General features: G+C 36.0%; 1 protein-coding gene across 1 annotated transcript; it reads right to left on the bottom strand.

Annotated features, from left to right (window-relative positions):
- Positions 1-236: 236 nt before the first annotated feature.
- LOC105224216 (protein white) lies at positions 237-19354 on the bottom strand. The gene is made up of 7 exons (XM_011202225.4): positions 18030-19354; positions 2399-2642; positions 1669-2323; positions 1454-1585; positions 1204-1390; positions 1004-1135; positions 237-953 (listed from the first exon to the last, which is right to left on the bottom strand). Exons 1-7 carry the CDS (start codon positions 18102-18104, stop codon positions 339-341), a joined length of 2040 nt encoding a protein of 679 aa, XP_011200527.2. The 5' UTR covers positions 18105-19354; the 3' UTR covers positions 237-338.
- Positions 19355-20211: the final 857 nt, after the last annotated feature.

Here is a 20211-nt window from a genome sequence, read left to right as displayed (position 1 = left end):
TGACTGAACCTAAAAGGCGGTTCCACTCCAAACTTATTACTGAAAAAATGATTTCTACCAAAGAGTCTTAGCAGAAGCTGATTGAAGGATGTACATCGTGTTCCTTAACCGGAAGCATTAAGTTGTCATTGAGCATGCGTTCGATGGGACACATCAAGAGGCAATCTGTTATTTTATGAAGTTTTGACACGTCTGATTCTTGGGAAAATATCCTTTCCTCGAAAGAAAAACACGAGTTTTGCCAAAATTATCGATTTATTATTTGAAAAAAAAGCATACAAAACTAGATATTTAATACCAAAAAACTAAACTGGAAACTAGTCTCTTTCGACCTCATCTTACTCTTTGCGCCGAGCGCGCACTCTCAATGCTATATAGGCGGATATCCGAAAACCAACAATGAGCAAAGCCAATCCAACAAAGTCGAATGGTAAGTCACTCGCCGAAAAATTCAACGTCTCCAGTATAACCTCACCTGAGCTGGGACAGGTGGTATTCGATGAAGTGCAAGTAATTTCGCCAGGTTTTACATCAGCCCACTGGTTGATTAATAATCCTTCATTGGCATAACGGAACCATGATAAATACGACAGCCACTTGAAGTACACCGGCACCGAGCCGGAGTTTAAAAAGAAGCCGCCGAAAAGTAGAAATGGTATGATAACAGGTGGGCCGACGGAAAGCGCCATTGATGTCGACGAGCAGGCGCACGAAATCAAATAGCCAAACGATGTCGAAACATTGGCAACCAATGTAACAAGCGCCAGCGCTGTTAGGAAATGATCAATACCAGGACGCAAACCAATCATTGGGTAAGCAATGGCTGTAAAGAGTAACGGTACAATCAAGAAGAGTGGCAGTTCGGCAATTGTTTTCCCCAGGAAGTAAGTGTCACAGCGATAAAGTCGGCTGCGCGTCTCACGTATGAATACAGGCAGTTCGGATGTAAAAACCTGTAAAATATGATGCTGAGTTGGACATAAATATGCAATATGTAGCTTACAGTTATGGTGGCGAAGGCATTCTGAAAGGTCATATTGGTTAAAAATAGGAAAATGGCACCGTTAATGTTCATCACACCGACTTGGGTTAATTGTTGTCCCAGAAAGATCAGTCCAATGAGAACAGCAACCATCTAAAATGAAAGACATTATTGTATCAAGTTGCAGTTAATCCACTATAACGGTATATGGATGTACGTACCGTCGTTTGAAATAGGCGCACTTTCACTAATAACGGTTCCTTCAACACTGACAGCCACGAGCGCCAAAGGACCGCACGAAACTGCATAAACCATGAAGCTTTATACGTAAATCCATTCTCGTCCTCTTTGTTCAAGCCGTTAGATTTTTCCATTTTTTGAAAATTTTGCTCCATCTCGCGAGAGACCCTGCTCGGTAATGGAAGACATTAAGTATAGAAATGTGTGGCTTTGTTTGCGAGCGCTACTTACTTTCCAACTGCAAAATTATCACAAATTTTGGCTATACGGTCACGTGACTCCGCTTCTCGACCAGGCACAACGGCCAAAACTTGTACGTAAAAATCTGCTGGGTTGTAATTGTTCGGACACTGAGCGCCGATGCTAAGGATCAACAAATAAAATGCAAAGTTTGAAATTAAGAGAAACTTAGGTTAGGCTGAATTGAGTAAAACACGGTCACTTACTATGAAAAAAAGTCTACCGCTTCGCCCGGTGTACCCAGAAAGGCGACTCTACCTTCAGCCATGAGCAATATTTTATCGAAAAGTTCAAATAACTCAGAAGATGGTTGATGTATGGTCAATATGACTGTTTTGCCTTTCTGCGATAGTTTCTTCAACACCTGTACGACGCTGTGCGCCATAAATGAGTCTAAACCCGAAGTGGGTTCATCACAAATCAATAGTGGTGGATCCGTTAGCGCCTCCGAAGCAAATGCCAAGCGTTTACGTTCGCCACCGGATAAGCCTTTCACACGACCCGGCACGCCAATCAAAGTATTCTGGCATTTTCCGAGCGAAAGATCTTGAATAACTTGATCCACACGTTGTATCTTTTGTTTTTTTGTCGTATGCCTTGGCATACGCACCATTGCCTGGAAGATGAGATGCTCCCGTGCGGTGAGTGAACCAATGAAAAGATCATCCTGTTGAACATAAGCACAACGTGCTTGCATTTCCTTGGCATCAATCGGATGACCGTTCAGCAAGCGTACGGTGGATGGCGATATTTGTACACCTTTCGATGAGCGAAAAGCAATCGCATTCAGTAGTGTGGTTTTACCGGCACCAGAGCTGCCCATGACCGCTAGCAATTCACCCGGATAGGCGACGCCGGAAACTGGAAAACAAATTGAGCAGTTTAAGAGTGTAAAACGCGAGTAAAATAATTAAATCTACTTAATTAGCTATTTACCGTTTTTCAAGAGGTGTTTGCGCGGCGCAGGAATATGACGCTCATTGCATAAAACACCTTTTACACGATTCAGCAGTTGTTTCCAACCCGAACCCGGCTGGTGCACAGCACCGAACACATCCAAATTATACCAAGAGTAGGTGAGATTTTCCGCGGTGAGTGTGGGCGATGGTGGTGAGAGTGTACCGTAATTTTTACTAAACCCCTGATTTATGGAAGACTGCTCATAGGACTGCTCATTGTTCTAGAAAGTAAAAAAAAAAATGGTTGTTAGAAGTAATTTAAAATTATGTGCTAATTTATGTCTCTAGTGGCCATAAGGTGTACGAAAATGAAGGCAAAATATTTAACTTATAAAATAACATTATTATTTATGGCGAATAACGTAATAAGCCCAAACTCAAGCTGTGTTTATTTACGAAAGGAGTCTACAAGCAAGCGAGTTATCTTCTCACGAAATTAGCTTAAAGTAGTTTCCATCCTCCTTCCACCATAATATATGAATAACAAAGTAATAACATAAATTAGCAGGTCCGAATGGTGCATAAGCCGCTTCAGCGCCTGCTGTAAGTGCAAATTGGATTTTTCTCGAAGAATTCTGTAATTTGTAGCAAAAAAAAAGTTTCTTTGCTGCTAACACCAGGGCATGTTCGGTTGTTGCCTTGCTGCCTGTTGGCGGTTAAGCAAATTTGTAAGCTTAACAGCGAAAAACTTCAAAGTAAAATGTAAAAAAAAAACAATTCGAAACTGTTGGAGTAGGCATAAAAAATTCTATTCAAGCACAAATCTTAAAAGTTCACTACATGCGAGCTGGTGGGCTGAAAGTTAGCTAAGGGGCTTAGGCTAAAGTGGCTACAAACATTAACAGATTGTTTCACAAATTAATTGGTTTGAGCATAAAGTTGTTAAGGCATTGCAGGAGTATAAATACTGTCTGTCTGTGTTCCGTAAAAGTTAAAAGTTTGTGGTTCGAACGCTTCTTTATACACATTCTTATACTACTTTTGAAATAGATGTACATATGTATGTGTGTTTAAGAGAAATACTCAAGGAAATGCTAGTAAGATTGCAAGATTCTCATCATATTTGTGGTTTTCTCATTGAAGCTGTGCCACAAAAGGTTGTGAATTTGTTTAACGCCCTTCGGTTTCTAAATGTCTTTCATAAACGATTTCTAGGCGAAAATACACTTACAAGCGTAGAGCTATTATAGTTACATATGTAACTTCAGTGCTTAAATTTTTGGGGAAAAGGTATTAATGTATCCATAAGTATTTGTTCAGAATTTAAGTTACTTTAATTGTTTTGTTTTCAAAAATTGTGAATTCCTTAGATCAAAAAGCCCATCTCCAGGAGGAGCGTCGGAAAACTATGTCTTCCTTTGATTATTGGCTCACCGACTATGAAAACAGCATATCTGGAAAAACGCGTTTAAAAGGTTTGATAACCGATTAAACTCTTTCTTATAAGCACATTCATACCTACATATGTATATGTACATATATGTATGTACATATATCCAAAACAATTTGCCGGAACAATTTGAAATTTCAGGAAAATATTCTCTATTATACAGACATGTGTTTATTCGCAATATTTAAAAACAAATAAAAAGATTTTTTCACAAGTGGATGTATCTCTTAATCACACTTGAATCCTAGACAGAAGTTAACATTACAATTTCCTTTCACACCTCTGTTGTATGTTTACACTTGTATTTGATTTATTTTATTTCAACCCTTTTTTTTACTTTGCCAAATTCTTGTTGTAAGCAAAGCTTGTATTCATTAAATTTTTAAGCTCACCAGAATTCCTTAAAATAATTTGTCCTCTGACGAAAATGTCAATTATCCGCTGCGTGATTTTGCTTATTTGTCAAAAATCTTTCCAGTTTCCAATAAGAACACCGAAATAGAGTAAATAGCAATAAACGTTCATTAACTGACCACATCCGTGCTACAAACGGTAGTGCTAGTGCTGCCACCTTACACACATACATACACATGTTTACACATTTCAAATTGCCATCAATCATTTGATCATATCCGCTTTCCATACTTTCGCTTTCATCACCCACATTTCGTATGCAAACTTCAGCTTTTTTAAACATCAGCTGGCAACCTTACGAGACCAGCAGTTGGAATTCAAGTGGAAAGTGAAAAGAAGCCAAAAAGTTAAGTGCGCGTTTAATAGCCGGTAAAATTGTGTTAACAAATGTAATGTGTTAATTTGTGCAATGTTTATAGTGTAATTAAATGTATGTGAATGGAAATAAATATAAATGTAGTGGAAACAGTGCGAGGAGCAATTGCAAATTGAAATTGGGTACGACTTTGAGGCGGCATTGGTGAGTAGTAACTGTTTCGTTCGTATTGTTGTAGTAGTAAGACAATTGTGGAATGTTCTAACTGCAAATATGCGTGGCTGCACAAGAATGGAAAAATTCTACCATTATTCACGCTGTAACTTACATACATATACATATATATCTGTATGCATATTTATAATCGCCAACTGCTTTTATTTCAGCATATTTTTTGTTGTGCTTCCGTGTTCTAATAAGAAAAAAACAATTTAACTTGCAACAAAGCCAAAGGTAAACGTCAAAGTTTCTTTTCTAGCACTTAATTTAGAGGATTATTACTGCAGCCGGCATTACATGCAGCATCCGTTAACAGCTGTCGGCATACGCTTGTGTTCAACCGTTGTTTAATTGAATTTCCAATTCAACGTGCAGCAACTTTTTTGTTTTGATGTGCCAATCAGAAATGAAGATATTTAATACCATTATATCCGCTTTCCATACTTTCGCTTTCATCACCCACATTTCGTATGCAAACTTCAGCTTTTTTAAGCATCAGCTGGCAACCTTACGATACCAGCAGTTGGATTTCAAGTGGAAAATGAAAATAAGCCAAAAAGTTAAGTGCGCGTTTAATAGCCGGTAAAATTGTGTTAACAAATGTAATGTGTTAATTTGTGCAATGTTTATAGTGTAATTAAATGTATGTGAATGGAAATAAATATAAATGTAGTGGAAAAAGTGCGAGGAGCAATTGCAAATTGAAATTGCGTACGACTCTGAGGCGGCATTGGTGAGTAGTAACTGTTTCGTTCGTATTGTTGTAGTAAGATAAATGTGGAAGGTTCTAAATGCAAATATGCGTGGCTGCACAAGAATGGAAAAATTCTACCATTCATCACGCTGTAACTTACATACATATGCATGTATACATCTGTATGCATATTTATAATCGCCAACTGCTTTTATTTCAGCATATTTTTTGTTGTGCTTCCGTGTTCTAATAGGAAAAAAACAATTTAACTTGCAACAAAGCCAAAGGTAAACGTCAAAGTTTCTTTCCTAACACTTAATTTAGAGGATTATTACTGCAGCCGGCATTACATGCAGCATCCGTTAACAGCTGTTGGCATACGCTTGTGTTCAACCGTTGTTTAATTGAATTTCCAATTCAACGTGCAGCAACTTTTTTGTTTTGATGTGCCAATCAGAAATGAAGATATTTAATACCATTATCCTTTCAGCTGTCGGCCGCTAAAAGTTTAACTTAAGGCAGTCAATAATAACGAATTAAACCGCCGCAGACGTTGGTATACAATATTTTATTTACATTTTTTGTTTGTGAAGCATTTCATGTCTCATTTAAGCTATGCAAGTGAAATGATAAAAGCCGCCATCACAGCATTTTCACTCGCCAATAAGAAAAACAAGAACAACAACTACATTAATATGTTGTCTTGAGATGTTTTCCTTTACTTACTCGGACATGGGACGTGATGTGTCTGCGTTTTTCGCTTTTCGTCGACTTAACGCCATTATGTTTCCTTCTTTTTCAACATTTAACGGATATTAAATTTTCACTTGATAATTTTTCTTGCCGCATATTGCGTTTATTTTTTTTTATACCCTGGACTGCGTGTATTAAGTTAAACCCAGTTTGTAACACTTAGAAGAATGTTGCAGACTCTGTAAAATATATACATATGTATGTATGTATGTATGTACATATATACATATACTATGTATGTATAAATGATCAATCTGAGTCGATTTAGTCTGTCGGGCTTGTCCCTCAGTGTTGGAGATGTCGAACTGAAAGTTTGCATATGTAATTTTCTCCCAAGAAGCTAGCAATTTGTAGCAACCGCCAATATCGAACGACTATAGCATAAAGTTTTCTTACAAACTGACCGACTAAAATCAAGTTTTTGTATGGACAATTTTTTTGTTGGCCGAGATATCTTCACGACATTTTGTAAATTGACCCATCAAAATCAAGATAAAGATCCTTCTATACTCTTCTGTGCTATAAAAAGCGCTCCTGTGAAGGGTATTATAGCTACGGTGCAGCCGAAGTTAACAGTTTTTCCTGTCTCCGTTTACTTTGCCACTGCCTGGCGCAAATTAATTGCATGGGCTGCCTAAATGTGCACACAACTTTTATGCTCACTCCCCAATTGCTTGTGGCTTTTCGCTGATAATACTTAACATGGACTTGTTCTTCGGCATTCATGGCCAGCGTCAGGTCCAGATCATACCTATTATATTACTTAATATACTAACAGCGTGTCTCAACACAACATCTGCCCCAGGGGGAAAACACAAGATAAAATTGCTCTCACACCTGCTTGTGGCTGTTTTGCTTAAATTATACGGTTCTTCATATTCACATCGTTGCCGTCGAGTTTAACGGTGTTCTTCGTTATTCTTTTTATGATTATTACTGCCAATTTTCATCTAAGTTTCAACAAGCTGCAGAAGTGACCACAAGCTGACGAATAAATTGCATAGCGCCGTAATGGAAATCGGCAGAGTGTGCGCATATTTGGCGGGAAATTGTAATTGTGTTATTCCTTTGAGGTTTTATAACACATTATAAAAACAATAACAACAAATGCGCAAAGTACACAGTGCTAAGTGTATATTTGTTCAGGGAAATTAGGTAATTCTAAATAAAATATGTCTATGTTTTATTTTTATTTGTTGTTGTGGGCATTTTGAACTGCTTAGGGCCAACTGCCGGTAATTGTTTTTTTGTTGCATATTTATTTTATTTTTTTTTTTTTTTGGTTCTCATAAAATATACTCATGCGCGTTTTCTGCCATTTTGTTGGTTATTTTAGCGATATTTGATTTTTATTTAATTTTTTCCTTAATTCTAGTCCAGCGTTATTTAGTTTTTGTTTGTGGTTTACTATTATTTAGTTTTTATTTGAAATATATATATTTTTTTCTCTTTTTGAAAGAGTTGTTCGGTATTTTTGTCGCTGCCATCAAAGCTTAGCAGCTTTCATGAATGAATGCAAGCTGAGCACGCTGTGTGTCAGAGGGTGGCTTTAACTGTACATTTGCTTGACACTCCATGAATGGCCAATTGGTCAATGGTTGGTGGTTTTTGGTTGCGTGTGGTGTGAAACCATATAAAATGCGCGCACAATTGACAATTAGCGGCACATTTTTAAAAAACTCCGTTTGAATTTTGAGAGTTGTGGGAAAAAGGTGGTTGACAGTTAAAATTTGTAATATTATTTTTTTTTTAATTTTATATCTGAAAATCGTGCATACAAATTTTTAATCTAAAATTTGAGTAGTTTTAAAATTTTAGGGATCGAAATCTTCAAAAAGAGCTTAATATGTGGACCCCAGTAACTATAGTTGACTTTCAACCGAAAATATAGGTCAATGTGAGAGATATACAATTGATATTCAGACAGAAACCTTTCCTTACAATAGTAGTTCTGTGTATCATGAATGGGTTGAATCGGGTCAATACGCCCTTAGCCCCCTTATACTTAATTTAAAGATTTTCGAACTTACAGGTGACTTTTGCTGCATATATCGGCCAATATTTGAGTTATCTCAATGAAAATACAGAAAATGGTTTACTCATAACAGTGTATCTTGTGTCTAAAATAGATACATTCAGACGAAAACTTGACCCTCCATATAACTATTACCAGGATTTTGGAACATACAGCTGACTTTGCTCCATATGATTGGTGATTATGTGTAAGGTACCTTAATGAAACCCAGATGTAGTATGCGGGATGATAATAGTTAATAGATATAATCGGGTTGATATCAACCCAACTTCCTTATACTACATACATATATGTAGTATATATGTATATATACGAGTATATGAAATGATTCTCGTTTTTCTAACAAACCTAATGCTGAATTTGTCGGTCAGAATATGAGCCCATACTGTGACATTGTATTTATTTTGAAAATTCTTTATTTATTCTTCCAAATCAATTTCATACCCTTCAAAGTAATCCCCTCCCGATGCAATGCACTTATGCCTACGGATTTTCCAATCTTCGAAACACTGGTTGTAGTCACTTTCCGGGATGGCCTTCAGTTCCGTCTTCGCTGCGGCTTGAATCTCCTCTATCGTATAAAAACGGTGTCCCCGGAGCGGTATTTTGAGCTTGGTGAACCGCCAGAAGTCGCACGGCGCCAGATCAGGTGAATACGGTGGTTGCGGAACGATATGGGTTGAGTTTTTGGCGAAATGATCACGAATTTTTTTCCAATAAATTCAATGTTTTCGGTACCAATCGAGATTTGACGCGCTTGAGGCCCAAAACATCCTTCAAAATGGTATTGACTGAGTCTTTCGATATGCCAACTTCATCAGCAAGGTCTCTAATTGTTAAATGATGGTCGCCCTGGACGCTCTTCGTCTTCGACACGTTCACATCCGGCTTGGAACTCACTATACCACTTATAAACATTTTTTTTTAGACATAGCCTCATCACCAAAGGCTTTCTGCACCATCCTCAACGTATCCGCAGCAGAAAATTGATAAACCCATAAACAAAATTTAATGCAAATTCTTTGCTCAACAAATTTCGACATCGCAAAAAACGAAAAACTCACTTTTAGCAGCTCACAAAACGACACGTATCTCAAACACTAATGAATATTTTGACATGAAATTTGACATAAATGTGACTGACAGTACTACCAACCTAAAAAAAAATAATTCTCCAAATCCTTCGATGCGCGCAGTTTAAATTCAAATCAAATCACCTTATTTTTTGGACACTGTATATACTACATGTACGACTATATATAAAATTGCTTAGATCCAGTTCCTGTGGTTGACGTTGTAGACCTTAAGGTATTTTCCTGGCTATGATTCTTGCAAGTTGCAAGAGTATAAAACGTTATGTTGCACCCGAACTTAGCCCTTCCTTATTTTTCATCTCTTAGTGTGCATGGCAGCTATATGCTAAAGTGATCCGTTAGCGCTGGTTCCGACAGCTGATCAATTTCTTGAGGAGAAAATGACGTTTGCAAAATTTGAGATCGATATGTTCTCGAGTATCTTTATCGCCCGATTTACACATTGAAGTTTCAAAAATGCATTGTCTTACACAAAAAAAATCGTTTACTCTACAATGGATAGGACCGAAATATTTTTCTTTCCCCGTATTCTAGTTATGTAATACTGTCCCTGGAGTGGAGTTTAGTCCAAAAAAATCTCGACTTTTCGAAAATTATAAATTGGTCTTTAGAAAAGAAACTAAATGTATGTACATCTTTGTACAAGTATGCTGTCACTCACGCTGCATATGAGCATGCTCGTCTAAAATAAATAAATGCTAGATAAAGAGGGAATGTTATTTATTTAGTCTGCGTACTAAATCAAATATAAAAATCTCCAGATAAACTTTCAATTGTGCTTCTAAAGTTTCAGAGAGAATCGTTTGTACACCGATGCTCAGCTTTATGCTCATACATACATACGTATATGTACAAATACTTATACACAAATATGAACACATAGTACGTAATAATTTATATATGTATTTACATACTACACATACGTAGATATGTAGATACATATATATGATTGCACTTTCACTAAACGTGAAAGATATCACATTGGTATGTACCGTGATAACACTCGTGATAAAATAACACAAATATGTCTATTTCATATCTGTTCACGCCATTTATCTGGATATATTTTTTCACTGATTATTCCTAAATACATACATACATCAGTATGTATGTGAACAATGTATAGTTCTTCTTTGGATGTTTGTTTATATTCCTGAAAAGTTGGTCTGGTCTTTCGTAATCCCTGCAGACACATTATAGAATTAGTATTTCATATAAGTATAATAATAGTGTCATCGATAGATCTCGTTTACATAACTTCTTCTTTCATAACCGCTTCCCTAAAATATTATTTAAAGGTTATTTAGATTATTTTTTCTCTATTGCGTTTCCTCATTCGTAGTAAAAGTCATTATAAAATTTGGTTACATTTTCTCAGTGCAGCTATAACTGAGCAATGATTCTTGTCAGTGAGAGTTCCTTATCTCTCTATTTGGAATTCTGCTTCCCTGTCAAAAATTTCTATATGTATAAAGGGGGATCTATTTCAAGATTCCCTACCTTCCTTTAAAACAAAAAACCTTTTTCCTTTTTAAAGAAAAACGCAGAAACTTCAAATTTAATGGGGAATGTTTTTTGTTTTATCATTCGAAAGAACATTTTTTGGCATTTATTTTTTTTTGAAGATTATTTCATTCAAATGTTGTCCGCGGTTAGTTCGCAGATGGCCGACCCGAGTCCAATTCTCGATGATTCGCTCGGTCATTTCCAAGGTCCCGAAGGAATTCGCTGAACTATGTCAATGTCGTTGTATATCACATACAGCTCATCGTTCCATCGAATGCGATATTCGCCGTGGTCAACGCGCAAAGGACCCTAAATCTTTCACAGAACTTTTCTCTCGAAAACTCGCAACGTCGACTCACCAGTTGTTGTCATCGTCCAAGCATCTGCACCATATAGTAGGACGGGAATTATTAGTGACTTATAGAGTTTGGTTTTTGTTCGTCGAGAGAGGACTTTGCTTCTCAATTGCCTACTCAGTCCGAAGTAGCACCTGTTGACAAGAGTTATCCTGTGTTGGATTACTTCTTATTTGGGGTGTTTTTTTACGTGGCGGGTTCCAAACCCAGCGCACAACCTTATGTAGGGGATGTTTCGCCTTCTCACTTTAGCTCGCCTTCAAACGGATGTTCTTAGGCTACCCAGAGGATACTTGGTCAAAGATCGGAAGTCGTGAGCTGCTTGAGTCATATGTAAAAAAATCGTTTCTGGCCACTACCAAGTGAATGGCGATCAGAGAACTTTCCTCATTTGCGTGAACTTCTACACATGACTTCATCCTCAGATTACCGCATTTAAAAAATAATTTTACATATCTCAACTGATTTCACTCAAAATGTCTCATTTCTTCCATACAGAAGCAATTATATTAAAAATGATAAGTTTTTCTTTCAATATGTTTTAAAATTCAATCATTACATTTTTTAATGCAGATCCTAATAGCATACAAAATATTGTTATTGAAATAATTTGACGCAAATATTTAATATAAGCACAGAGACAATCAGCCAATTGCTCATCTAAGCATAACAACTTCGTGTAGTATTTCGTATCTCCACGTATTCCTATTCGTTTTCCGCTTGACTTAGTCGATTGGCTTTAGAGGTAGTAGTTTGAGTAAGATAATATATAACTAGTATGAGGCGCTGTAGTTGGAAGCGCTTTCCAACGGCGCCTAAAGGTAACCGCAAAACAAATATTCGCATGAATGGAATTTCAACTATATTTTACTTACATAATATATAGCACATTTATGTCCGAAAAGACCCGGCAAGAAACTGAGAACTAAAAAGAACTTATTTTCGAGCTAAACATACATTTCTGCTAAAGTTCGTTAAGCTTACTATTTATTTTCAGTCTTAAATGGAGTTCACAACATTATTTCGAAAACTCTGCTTGAAATTCATTAAGGACCAATTTTTTCATAATGAACTAATTGCTTTCAAACGTGAAAACCCTTGGGAATGACAAAGCAATTTTATAAAAGTGTTGAAGGTAGAATGATATTGTTTTAATTACATTTTGAAAAATTTCCGAAGCTTAGCACCAAATTACGAAGAATTTGAGTAAAATATGTAAGCTACAAAATTTTCAGACTCTAGGAGCAAATATTTATAAGACCACCGTATGAATACAATTTCGGTTAGTTGTAGGAATAATAGTAAGGAAAAGAGAAAGCGGTTCCACCAAGATCTAAAAGTGATGGAAAACAGCTGTCCAAATTAATAAGATCTGACGATGGTAGGTGTCATAACCTATGTGTGACACAAAACCCATGTTTTTGATCTTTTGCTAATACACGATGACTAATTTATTTATATTCACATTTAATATCAGATCCCTAAATCCCACGTTGAAACCACCTTTGCATGTTCAACTATGATTCATTTTCTAATGGGGCAGTTAAGGAGATACGAGTAGCTGCATGAAGTGCTTGTTCCCATACCGGTGAAATAAAACCACAAAACCGTTAGTTACTTTATTGTACACATGTGTTTACTATGTAACTATAAAGAAATGCACTCATATTTATTTGTTTGATATAGTATGTATATATACTAGGGTGATTCAAAAAAAAAAAAATTCGTTTGGTACTCGGAAATATAACACCTCTAAGAAAGCCTCTCCAAAAACCTATGAGTTTCATCATTTAGAATGATTTTTTTCATTGAGTTATAAAATTCATAAGAAATAAAAAATGTTCCCAAAAATAATCAAATTTCAACCGTTAATATCTTTTAAACGGTTGAGTTTACGAAAAAATCGTGGAGACCTTTTTTGTAGTGCATTCAATTTCCTACAAAACCTAAGAAACAAGATATTTTTTCAAGTAGTTGGAAGCGAGATATAACTTTTTCTATCTGATAATAAGAAAAAATAGAAAACTGTAAGAAGGAGGACCTTCCCGTTACAATTAAGAATTCATGCTTGGAGAGGCTTTCTTAGAAGTGTCTAGGAATCTATTTTTCCGAGTACCAAACGAAAAAAAAAATATTTTTTTGAACCACCCTAATATATACATATGTACGTATACGTTCACATACGGATAGTAATATGCATATTTGCTTTAGAATGCATAAATAAATAGAATAGATCGAGAAGTAATAAAGAATTCGATTGACACATTTCTCATCAATGTCGATAGCTTTTGCATCTTCATATACTATATTATTACATAATTCTAAAAATAGCTTAAGAAATATGAAGAACTAAGACAGGCTAAGTTCATGGGGAACCAAAAAAAGTAATGTTTTAAGAAATAAAGACGTGGTAATGTTGTTGTAGTAGCGGCAGGAAACTATCTTGTAGTAATTTCGAGGAAATTTTTGTAAATACCTTGAAATATTACCTAGTCCTTAGTAATAGGAATAGGTAATATTTCAAGGTATTTACAAAAATTTACTATACATATTGTCCGCATGAAATTAGCATTCGTTATTATTCATAATATACCATATGTACCCACTCTTACTACTTCATGCAGTTTTATCTAGGTATAGAAAGATATATGTATTTCTTAGTTTTTATAGGAAAAACTCCTATTAATTATATTAAGGGACCGATTCCCACTTCACTAAAATAAGTTAGGTTAGATATTGGACCCTATTTAACCAATCGATAAATGGTGTGTTATAAATAATAGATGATGGGAGGGAAATGTTTATAAGGCATAGGTCGATTACAATCAGTTTTGGCATCACTTATTTCTAGCACTTTATTTTACTAAAATTTTCTCAGGTGAGTAATTGCGTCACAACGGGTGACACAAGTAGAGCTCCTTTTTTCAATAGTTTACAAATCGTTTGGATCGTGGATGGTTGATTCGGCGCCATTCGCAGCAACTCGGACTGACGTATGGAATGTCTTGGCGCACTTTTCGTCAAGATTTTAAAACGAAAGCATACAAAATACAGCTTGTGCTAAAACTGAAGCCGCTCGATCTTCCCAAGCAATATTGCTTCGCTCTATGGGCTTTTGAAAGGTTCCAAGAAAATTCGATGTTTTTGAGCCAAATTTTGTTGATCGATGAGGCCCATTTCTGGCTTAATCAAACAAAATTTGCGGCATTTATGACGAAAAGCAACCTGAAGAGATTCAAGAGCTGATATTTCATCCAGAAAAAATAACGGTTTGGTGTGGTTTGTGGGCCGGTGGAATCATCGGTCCTTATTTCTTCAAAAATGATGCCGGTGAGAACGTAAACGTCAATGGTGACCGTTATCGCGCCGTGATAACCGACTATTTGATGCTTGAAATTGAAGCTAGTGATCTCACCGTCATTTCCCACACATGGTATTGATCAATGGATTTATTAAGAGAATACTTTGGTGATTGGCCAACAAGATTGTGTGACATCACCATTAGACTTTTTTCTGTGAGCATATGTCAAGTCTAAAGTCTATGTGGACTATTCCGCTTCGACTCAGACCTAGAGCAATTGTATTACAGGTGTCATTTGCCAGTTATCAGTCGAAATGCTCGAAGCAGTCATTAAAAATTGGACTCAAGAGTTGAGACAATCGTCAAAAAATAAATGTGAAAGAATGTTCTTTTGAATGATAATAAACATTCCCCATTAAATTTAAAGTTTCTGTGTTTTTGCTTAAAAAAGTAGAGCACCTCGGATGGAACACCCGATAATAAAGCGTTGTTTTTGTTAGGACTTAAGAGCTATTATTTTTTTCGCGTTTCTAATATTCGATAAATTTTTAGGCCAAAGCCTGACTAATTTTCTAACCTACATTAGTCGTCAATATCAAATATCTTTTTTCCTATTGAAACATTTTGTCCACTAGTCTAGAAATAATAAAAACTCGATTTTTTTTTAATATTAAATGTTTAACTATTCATGTATATGATTACGAGAGGATTATTCAAAATTCAAACTATTCTTAGATATATACGTATTTTACAGTTTAGACCTTTAAGAACATATCCTCCAAAGGATTTTTAAAAATTAAAATTATTTTAAGAGTTACAGTTACTTTAGTGACGCAGTACCTAGCCCGGTAGGTAGGTAGACTCACTTTTTTAAACGCGTTTTTCTCGAAACTACTTGTTTCCACACAGTACCGGCATTATCTCATGTTCTATACAACCGATTTACTTGAAATTTTGTGTGAACCTTCTTTAGATAATCCTTGATTCTTTATCTTTATATAATCCTTAATCATTTGTTTTTAATATTAAAAAAAAAATGCAGGAATTTCAAAAAAAAGCGTAAAAAAGGATTTTTATTTACAGGCATTCGCCATTTTTCAAAAAAAATTTTTTTCATGTTCCCTGAGGTAAGGACTATAACAGCATCCTTAGTGATTAAGAATTTCTTTTGATTTTTTTTTCAGACCAACAGGAGAGTCAGGATCAATGTCACCAGGCCACCAGGCGCCATTTTTTTACACCTGTCTCTCCCCCCTCCAATTATTTAATTTTTAATATTTTTTTCTAAATTTTTTTTCTGTATTTTTAAGATATCAATAAAAATACCATAAAACAAGTAAGGAAGGGCTAAGTTCGGGTGTCACCGAACATTTTATACTCTCGTATGATAAAGTGATAATCGAGATTTCATTATCCGTCATTTACATATTTTTTTATTTTGCTGTAAAATTAATTAGAATTAAATTCTGAGAGATTTACCGATATTTTCGGTGAAAAATTAGGTTAGGTTAGGTTGGGCACTGAGTTCTTCGTGTTCGATATCAGGGACCTCGAAAAGTTATAGTCCGATCACCACAATTTTTCTATAAGGGATACCTCAGCTCAAATACCGTATTTGTGTAAAGTTTTATTCCGCTATCATCATTGGTTCCTAATGTATATATTATACAGAGAAGGCATCAGATGGAATTCAAAATAGCGTTATATTGGAAGAAGGCGTGGTTGTGAACCGATTTCACCCATATTTCGTACATGTCATCAGGGTGTTAAGAAAATATTATATACCGAATTTCATTGAAATCGGTCTAGTAGTTCCTGAGATATGGTTTTTGGTTGATAAGTGGGCGACACCACGCTCATTTTCAATATAAAAAAAAAGCCTGGATGCAGCTTCCTTCTGCCATTTCTTCCGCAAAATTTAGTGTTTCTGACGTTTTTTGTTAGTCGGTTAACGCACTTTTAGTGATTTTCAACATAACCTTTGCATGGGAGGTGGGCGTGGTTATTATCCGATTTCTTCCATTTTTGAACTATATATGGAAATGCCTGAAGGAAACGACTCTGTAGTGTCCGAGATACATATGTACAAAAAACTTATTAGAGGGCGGGGCCACGCCCACTTTTCCAAAAAAATTACGTCCAAATATGCCCCTCCCTAATACGATTTTTTGCGCCAAATTTCACTTTAATATCTTTATTTATGGCTTAGTTATGACACTTTATAGGTTTTCGGTTTTCGCCATTTTGTGGGCGTGGCAAAGGGCCGATTTTGCCCGTCTTCGAACTTAACCTTCTTATGGAGCCAAGAAATACGTGTACCAAGTTTCAACATGATATCTCAATTTTTACTCAAGTTACAGCTTGCACGGACGGACGGACAGACAGACATCCGGATTTCAACTCTACTCGTCACCCTGATCACTTTGGTATATATAACCTTATATCTGACTCTTTTAGTTTTAGGACTTACAAACAAGCGTTATGTGAACAAAACTATAATACTCTCCTTAGCAACTTTGTTTCGAGAGTATGAAAATGGATGGTAAAAATATTTTTGGTTTTTTTTGTAAATAAAATTCAAAAAACTGCCCAAAATTTGATTTCTTGAGTAGAATACCCCCTTAATGCTTTACTTCAGTACGCTTCAAGAATCACCTGAAATTCATATATCCATACTAGAATACCCTCTTAATGAAAATTCTGCTTAGTATTGCTGTGTCTTACATTGCGCAGTGGACTGAGGTGAGAACATGTGATTTGTAGTTTCTGATCTGAAGTTCTGCGCCTGCCTACTTAGAGGCAATACAATATAAATTTCAAACTATTGCTCCCTTTTTCTACCGCTTTTATTAAACTCCACAATGCAAATTTCTGCTGAAAAACCCAAAATTAATAAATTAAAACGTTAATTTTCTATTTTTTCTAGGTACACGCCGCCTCTAAACAAGTGGTAAGTAATTTTCTTTTTTATTTTAATTTTTATATTTATTTCCACGCTATTACACTCAACAGCGTCTTCACAGTCATTTGCTCTACTTATCTACATTTCTTTTTGTCTTGTCGTTTTGTAATGCCAAATTGCGCTTGCCTTCATCAAGTCCAACACGCGACGGCATATTGGACTGTTACTATTACTGTCTGGCGTACTGTGTCTCTATTCGTTTTTCTACTTTCTTATTTGTGTTGTTTTTTTTTTGGATCCTTTTTGATTTTTTGTTTACCTAACAACTTGTCATTTGCCATTAGAAAAGTTTGTCTACATTCATTGTGCTATATCTGTCTGTCTGTTTCCTTGTCTATCTGTTTGTTTGTCTATCTGTCTGTCTGTCTGTCTGTTTGTCTATCTGTCTATCTGTGTATTGCTGTGTCTGTCCATTCGTCGCAGCTGCCTTGTTTAGCTGGTCTCTTCAGCTGTCTTTCATTTGCCTCATCATTTATTTGTAATTCGTGCATCCTTACGGCCAACTTACAGTTATATTTGTATGCTTGTCTATATTTACACTTCTGTGTGTGTATATGTATTTACTTACATTATCCAAACTTTCGGCCGATGTGCTAGTGGCCTTGCCGCCTCTTATTAGCACCTCCTGATCCTCCTGACCCATTTTTTCAGTTCGCTTTGCTGCTGTCCTCTTCTACTTTTTTACGATTTTTGTTTGATTTTACTTTTTTGTTGCAACTTTTTTCACTCAAATATTTCACTTTTTTCTTTTTTGCTCGCTTTTTTCTATTTCAATTTAACTTATAATTTTTTTTCGCCCGCTGTCTGCTGCCTGCTGCCGAAAAGTCGTAATTTGTGCTAATACAACAATGTATTGGCGTGGGCGGCACGCTGCGAAGGCACACACAAAAAAGTGAGTAAATGAAGATAAGTAGTCAAAAGTAAGGAATTTTTACACTTTTCGTGAAAAACTTTGCATTTTTTCGCGTCGTTCGGTTGGTTGGTTGTGTGTGTGTGAGTGCGCGGAGGTTGGTTATTGATGCTAAATCAATTAATGGCAATTAACCGGAAGTTTGCATTCAAAACAAACTTTTAACGGCGCTTTTTTCGGAGGCTTTTAGTATTTTTTCATTACACTTTGTAATTTTCACTTTAAATTGGCGTAAAAGAGAGCAATTTATTCACTTTTCCTTAACTCATTTCATTTATTTCAACAAAATGCTTATTTTTTCATTTATTTTTATATCCACTAAATGTTGTCTTCTTTTTATTTTCACAAAAAGCTTTTTATTTTTAATTTAAATTTTTTTATTTTTTTTTTCTTTCTTGAATTTCAATTTCACTGTTGCATCAGCAAATCACTTCCGCCTCTTTGCTGCGGCTATGACCTGCTCGTCACGTTGACAGCGTCGCTGACACTGCTTGCCAGAGTTCACCAGACGCAAGCGTTATGGCGGTTATGAAGACTCACGTTTCTCAGTGACTTCGTTTTCTGTCGCAAATCGTTTCTGTTTCACTTAATTTCCTTGCGGTTTCACTGACTTTAATAATTTGAAGGCTTTACTTAACACTTTTTTCGATATTTAAAATATATCTCTCGCATAAATGCTTATAAGGCCTGCAGCCGCAGTTCACTGACGCTTATAAATAGCTAACTAAGTTCGTATGCTCGTCCTTCGCGCCACCACAAATAACCTCCAAACTTAGCTATATTTAAGCACACATATATGTTTGCATCTAGCGCCTCTTCACCTCTTTTCACCACAATTTATTTAACTCCAATAATTTACTTATGCCACTTGTAATTCCACCAGGCGTTACTGTGCACTCCCACTGACTGCATTGAACTGAGCATGCTCGTCAAGTTAACGCTGGTAAAGCCCTCGCCAGAGTTGCAGCGTTCATTTGGCTAACGTTGTTGCAAAGATTAACTCAAATGATGCTCAGCTTTTGTTTGCTGTGCGTTGAGCAAGAGAACTATTGCGGCTTCTAGTACAAATCTTCGTACAAATGCGTTGCACCTTATTCGTCTGGTTGTTGCTGTTGCTGTTTTTGGGGTCTCAACGTCGGTTGAGTGATAATTGCTGGCAATCGGTTTGCTTGGAAAGGCGCTTAGTTTGCTTTGCTTATCTGAAATTCATTTAAATATGACAGATAAGTATGCCCTGTAGCCAAGGTAGTGTGTTGATAGCATTATCTGATTTTTGCTAATCCGCCGTTCTGTCGGTGTATTAGCCGGTGTGTAGCATCTCGTGTGTCGGCAAAGAAATTAATAGAACGTTGTAGAAACGAAAAAAAAAATTATAATCCAGATAGATTATGCACTGTGTTGTTGACCCGCTTTTCTACTTAGCAAATAAAAAGCAACAGATCTGTTGATATTTAAGTTAGTCTGAGTTTTCGTCTTGTAATTTTGTTATTTTACAAAATCATGATTTTACTTTCGGTAGCTCTGATGTCTGTCGAATATAACTATGTTGCATTTTTACGACGCTCACATGGTTCTATTGCAAAACACCCGTTCCCAACTTGTTGCTAGTTCTATAATATACTTTAGAAGATAGAGCCTTGGCGACAGCGATTATTACAGTAAGTTCCATAAATGTCACCCATAAGCTGTTACATTGATCTACAAGTAAGATTCTCTAGAGCACACTCTACCAATTAGATCATCGCACTCCATATATAATGGTTATGTTGAATACTACTACTCAAAGTGTGATAACTCTCTAAAAAAATCGTCAGATATATTAAATTTTACACTTTTTATC

The sequence above is a fragment of the Bactrocera dorsalis genome, chromosome 4, assembly GCF_023373825.1.
Source record: "Bactrocera dorsalis isolate Fly_Bdor chromosome 4, ASM2337382v1, whole genome shotgun sequence".
Lineage (NCBI taxonomy): Eukaryota > Metazoa > Arthropoda > Insecta > Diptera > Tephritidae > Bactrocera > Bactrocera dorsalis.
This window is presented reverse-complemented; position numbering and strand designations above follow the sequence as displayed.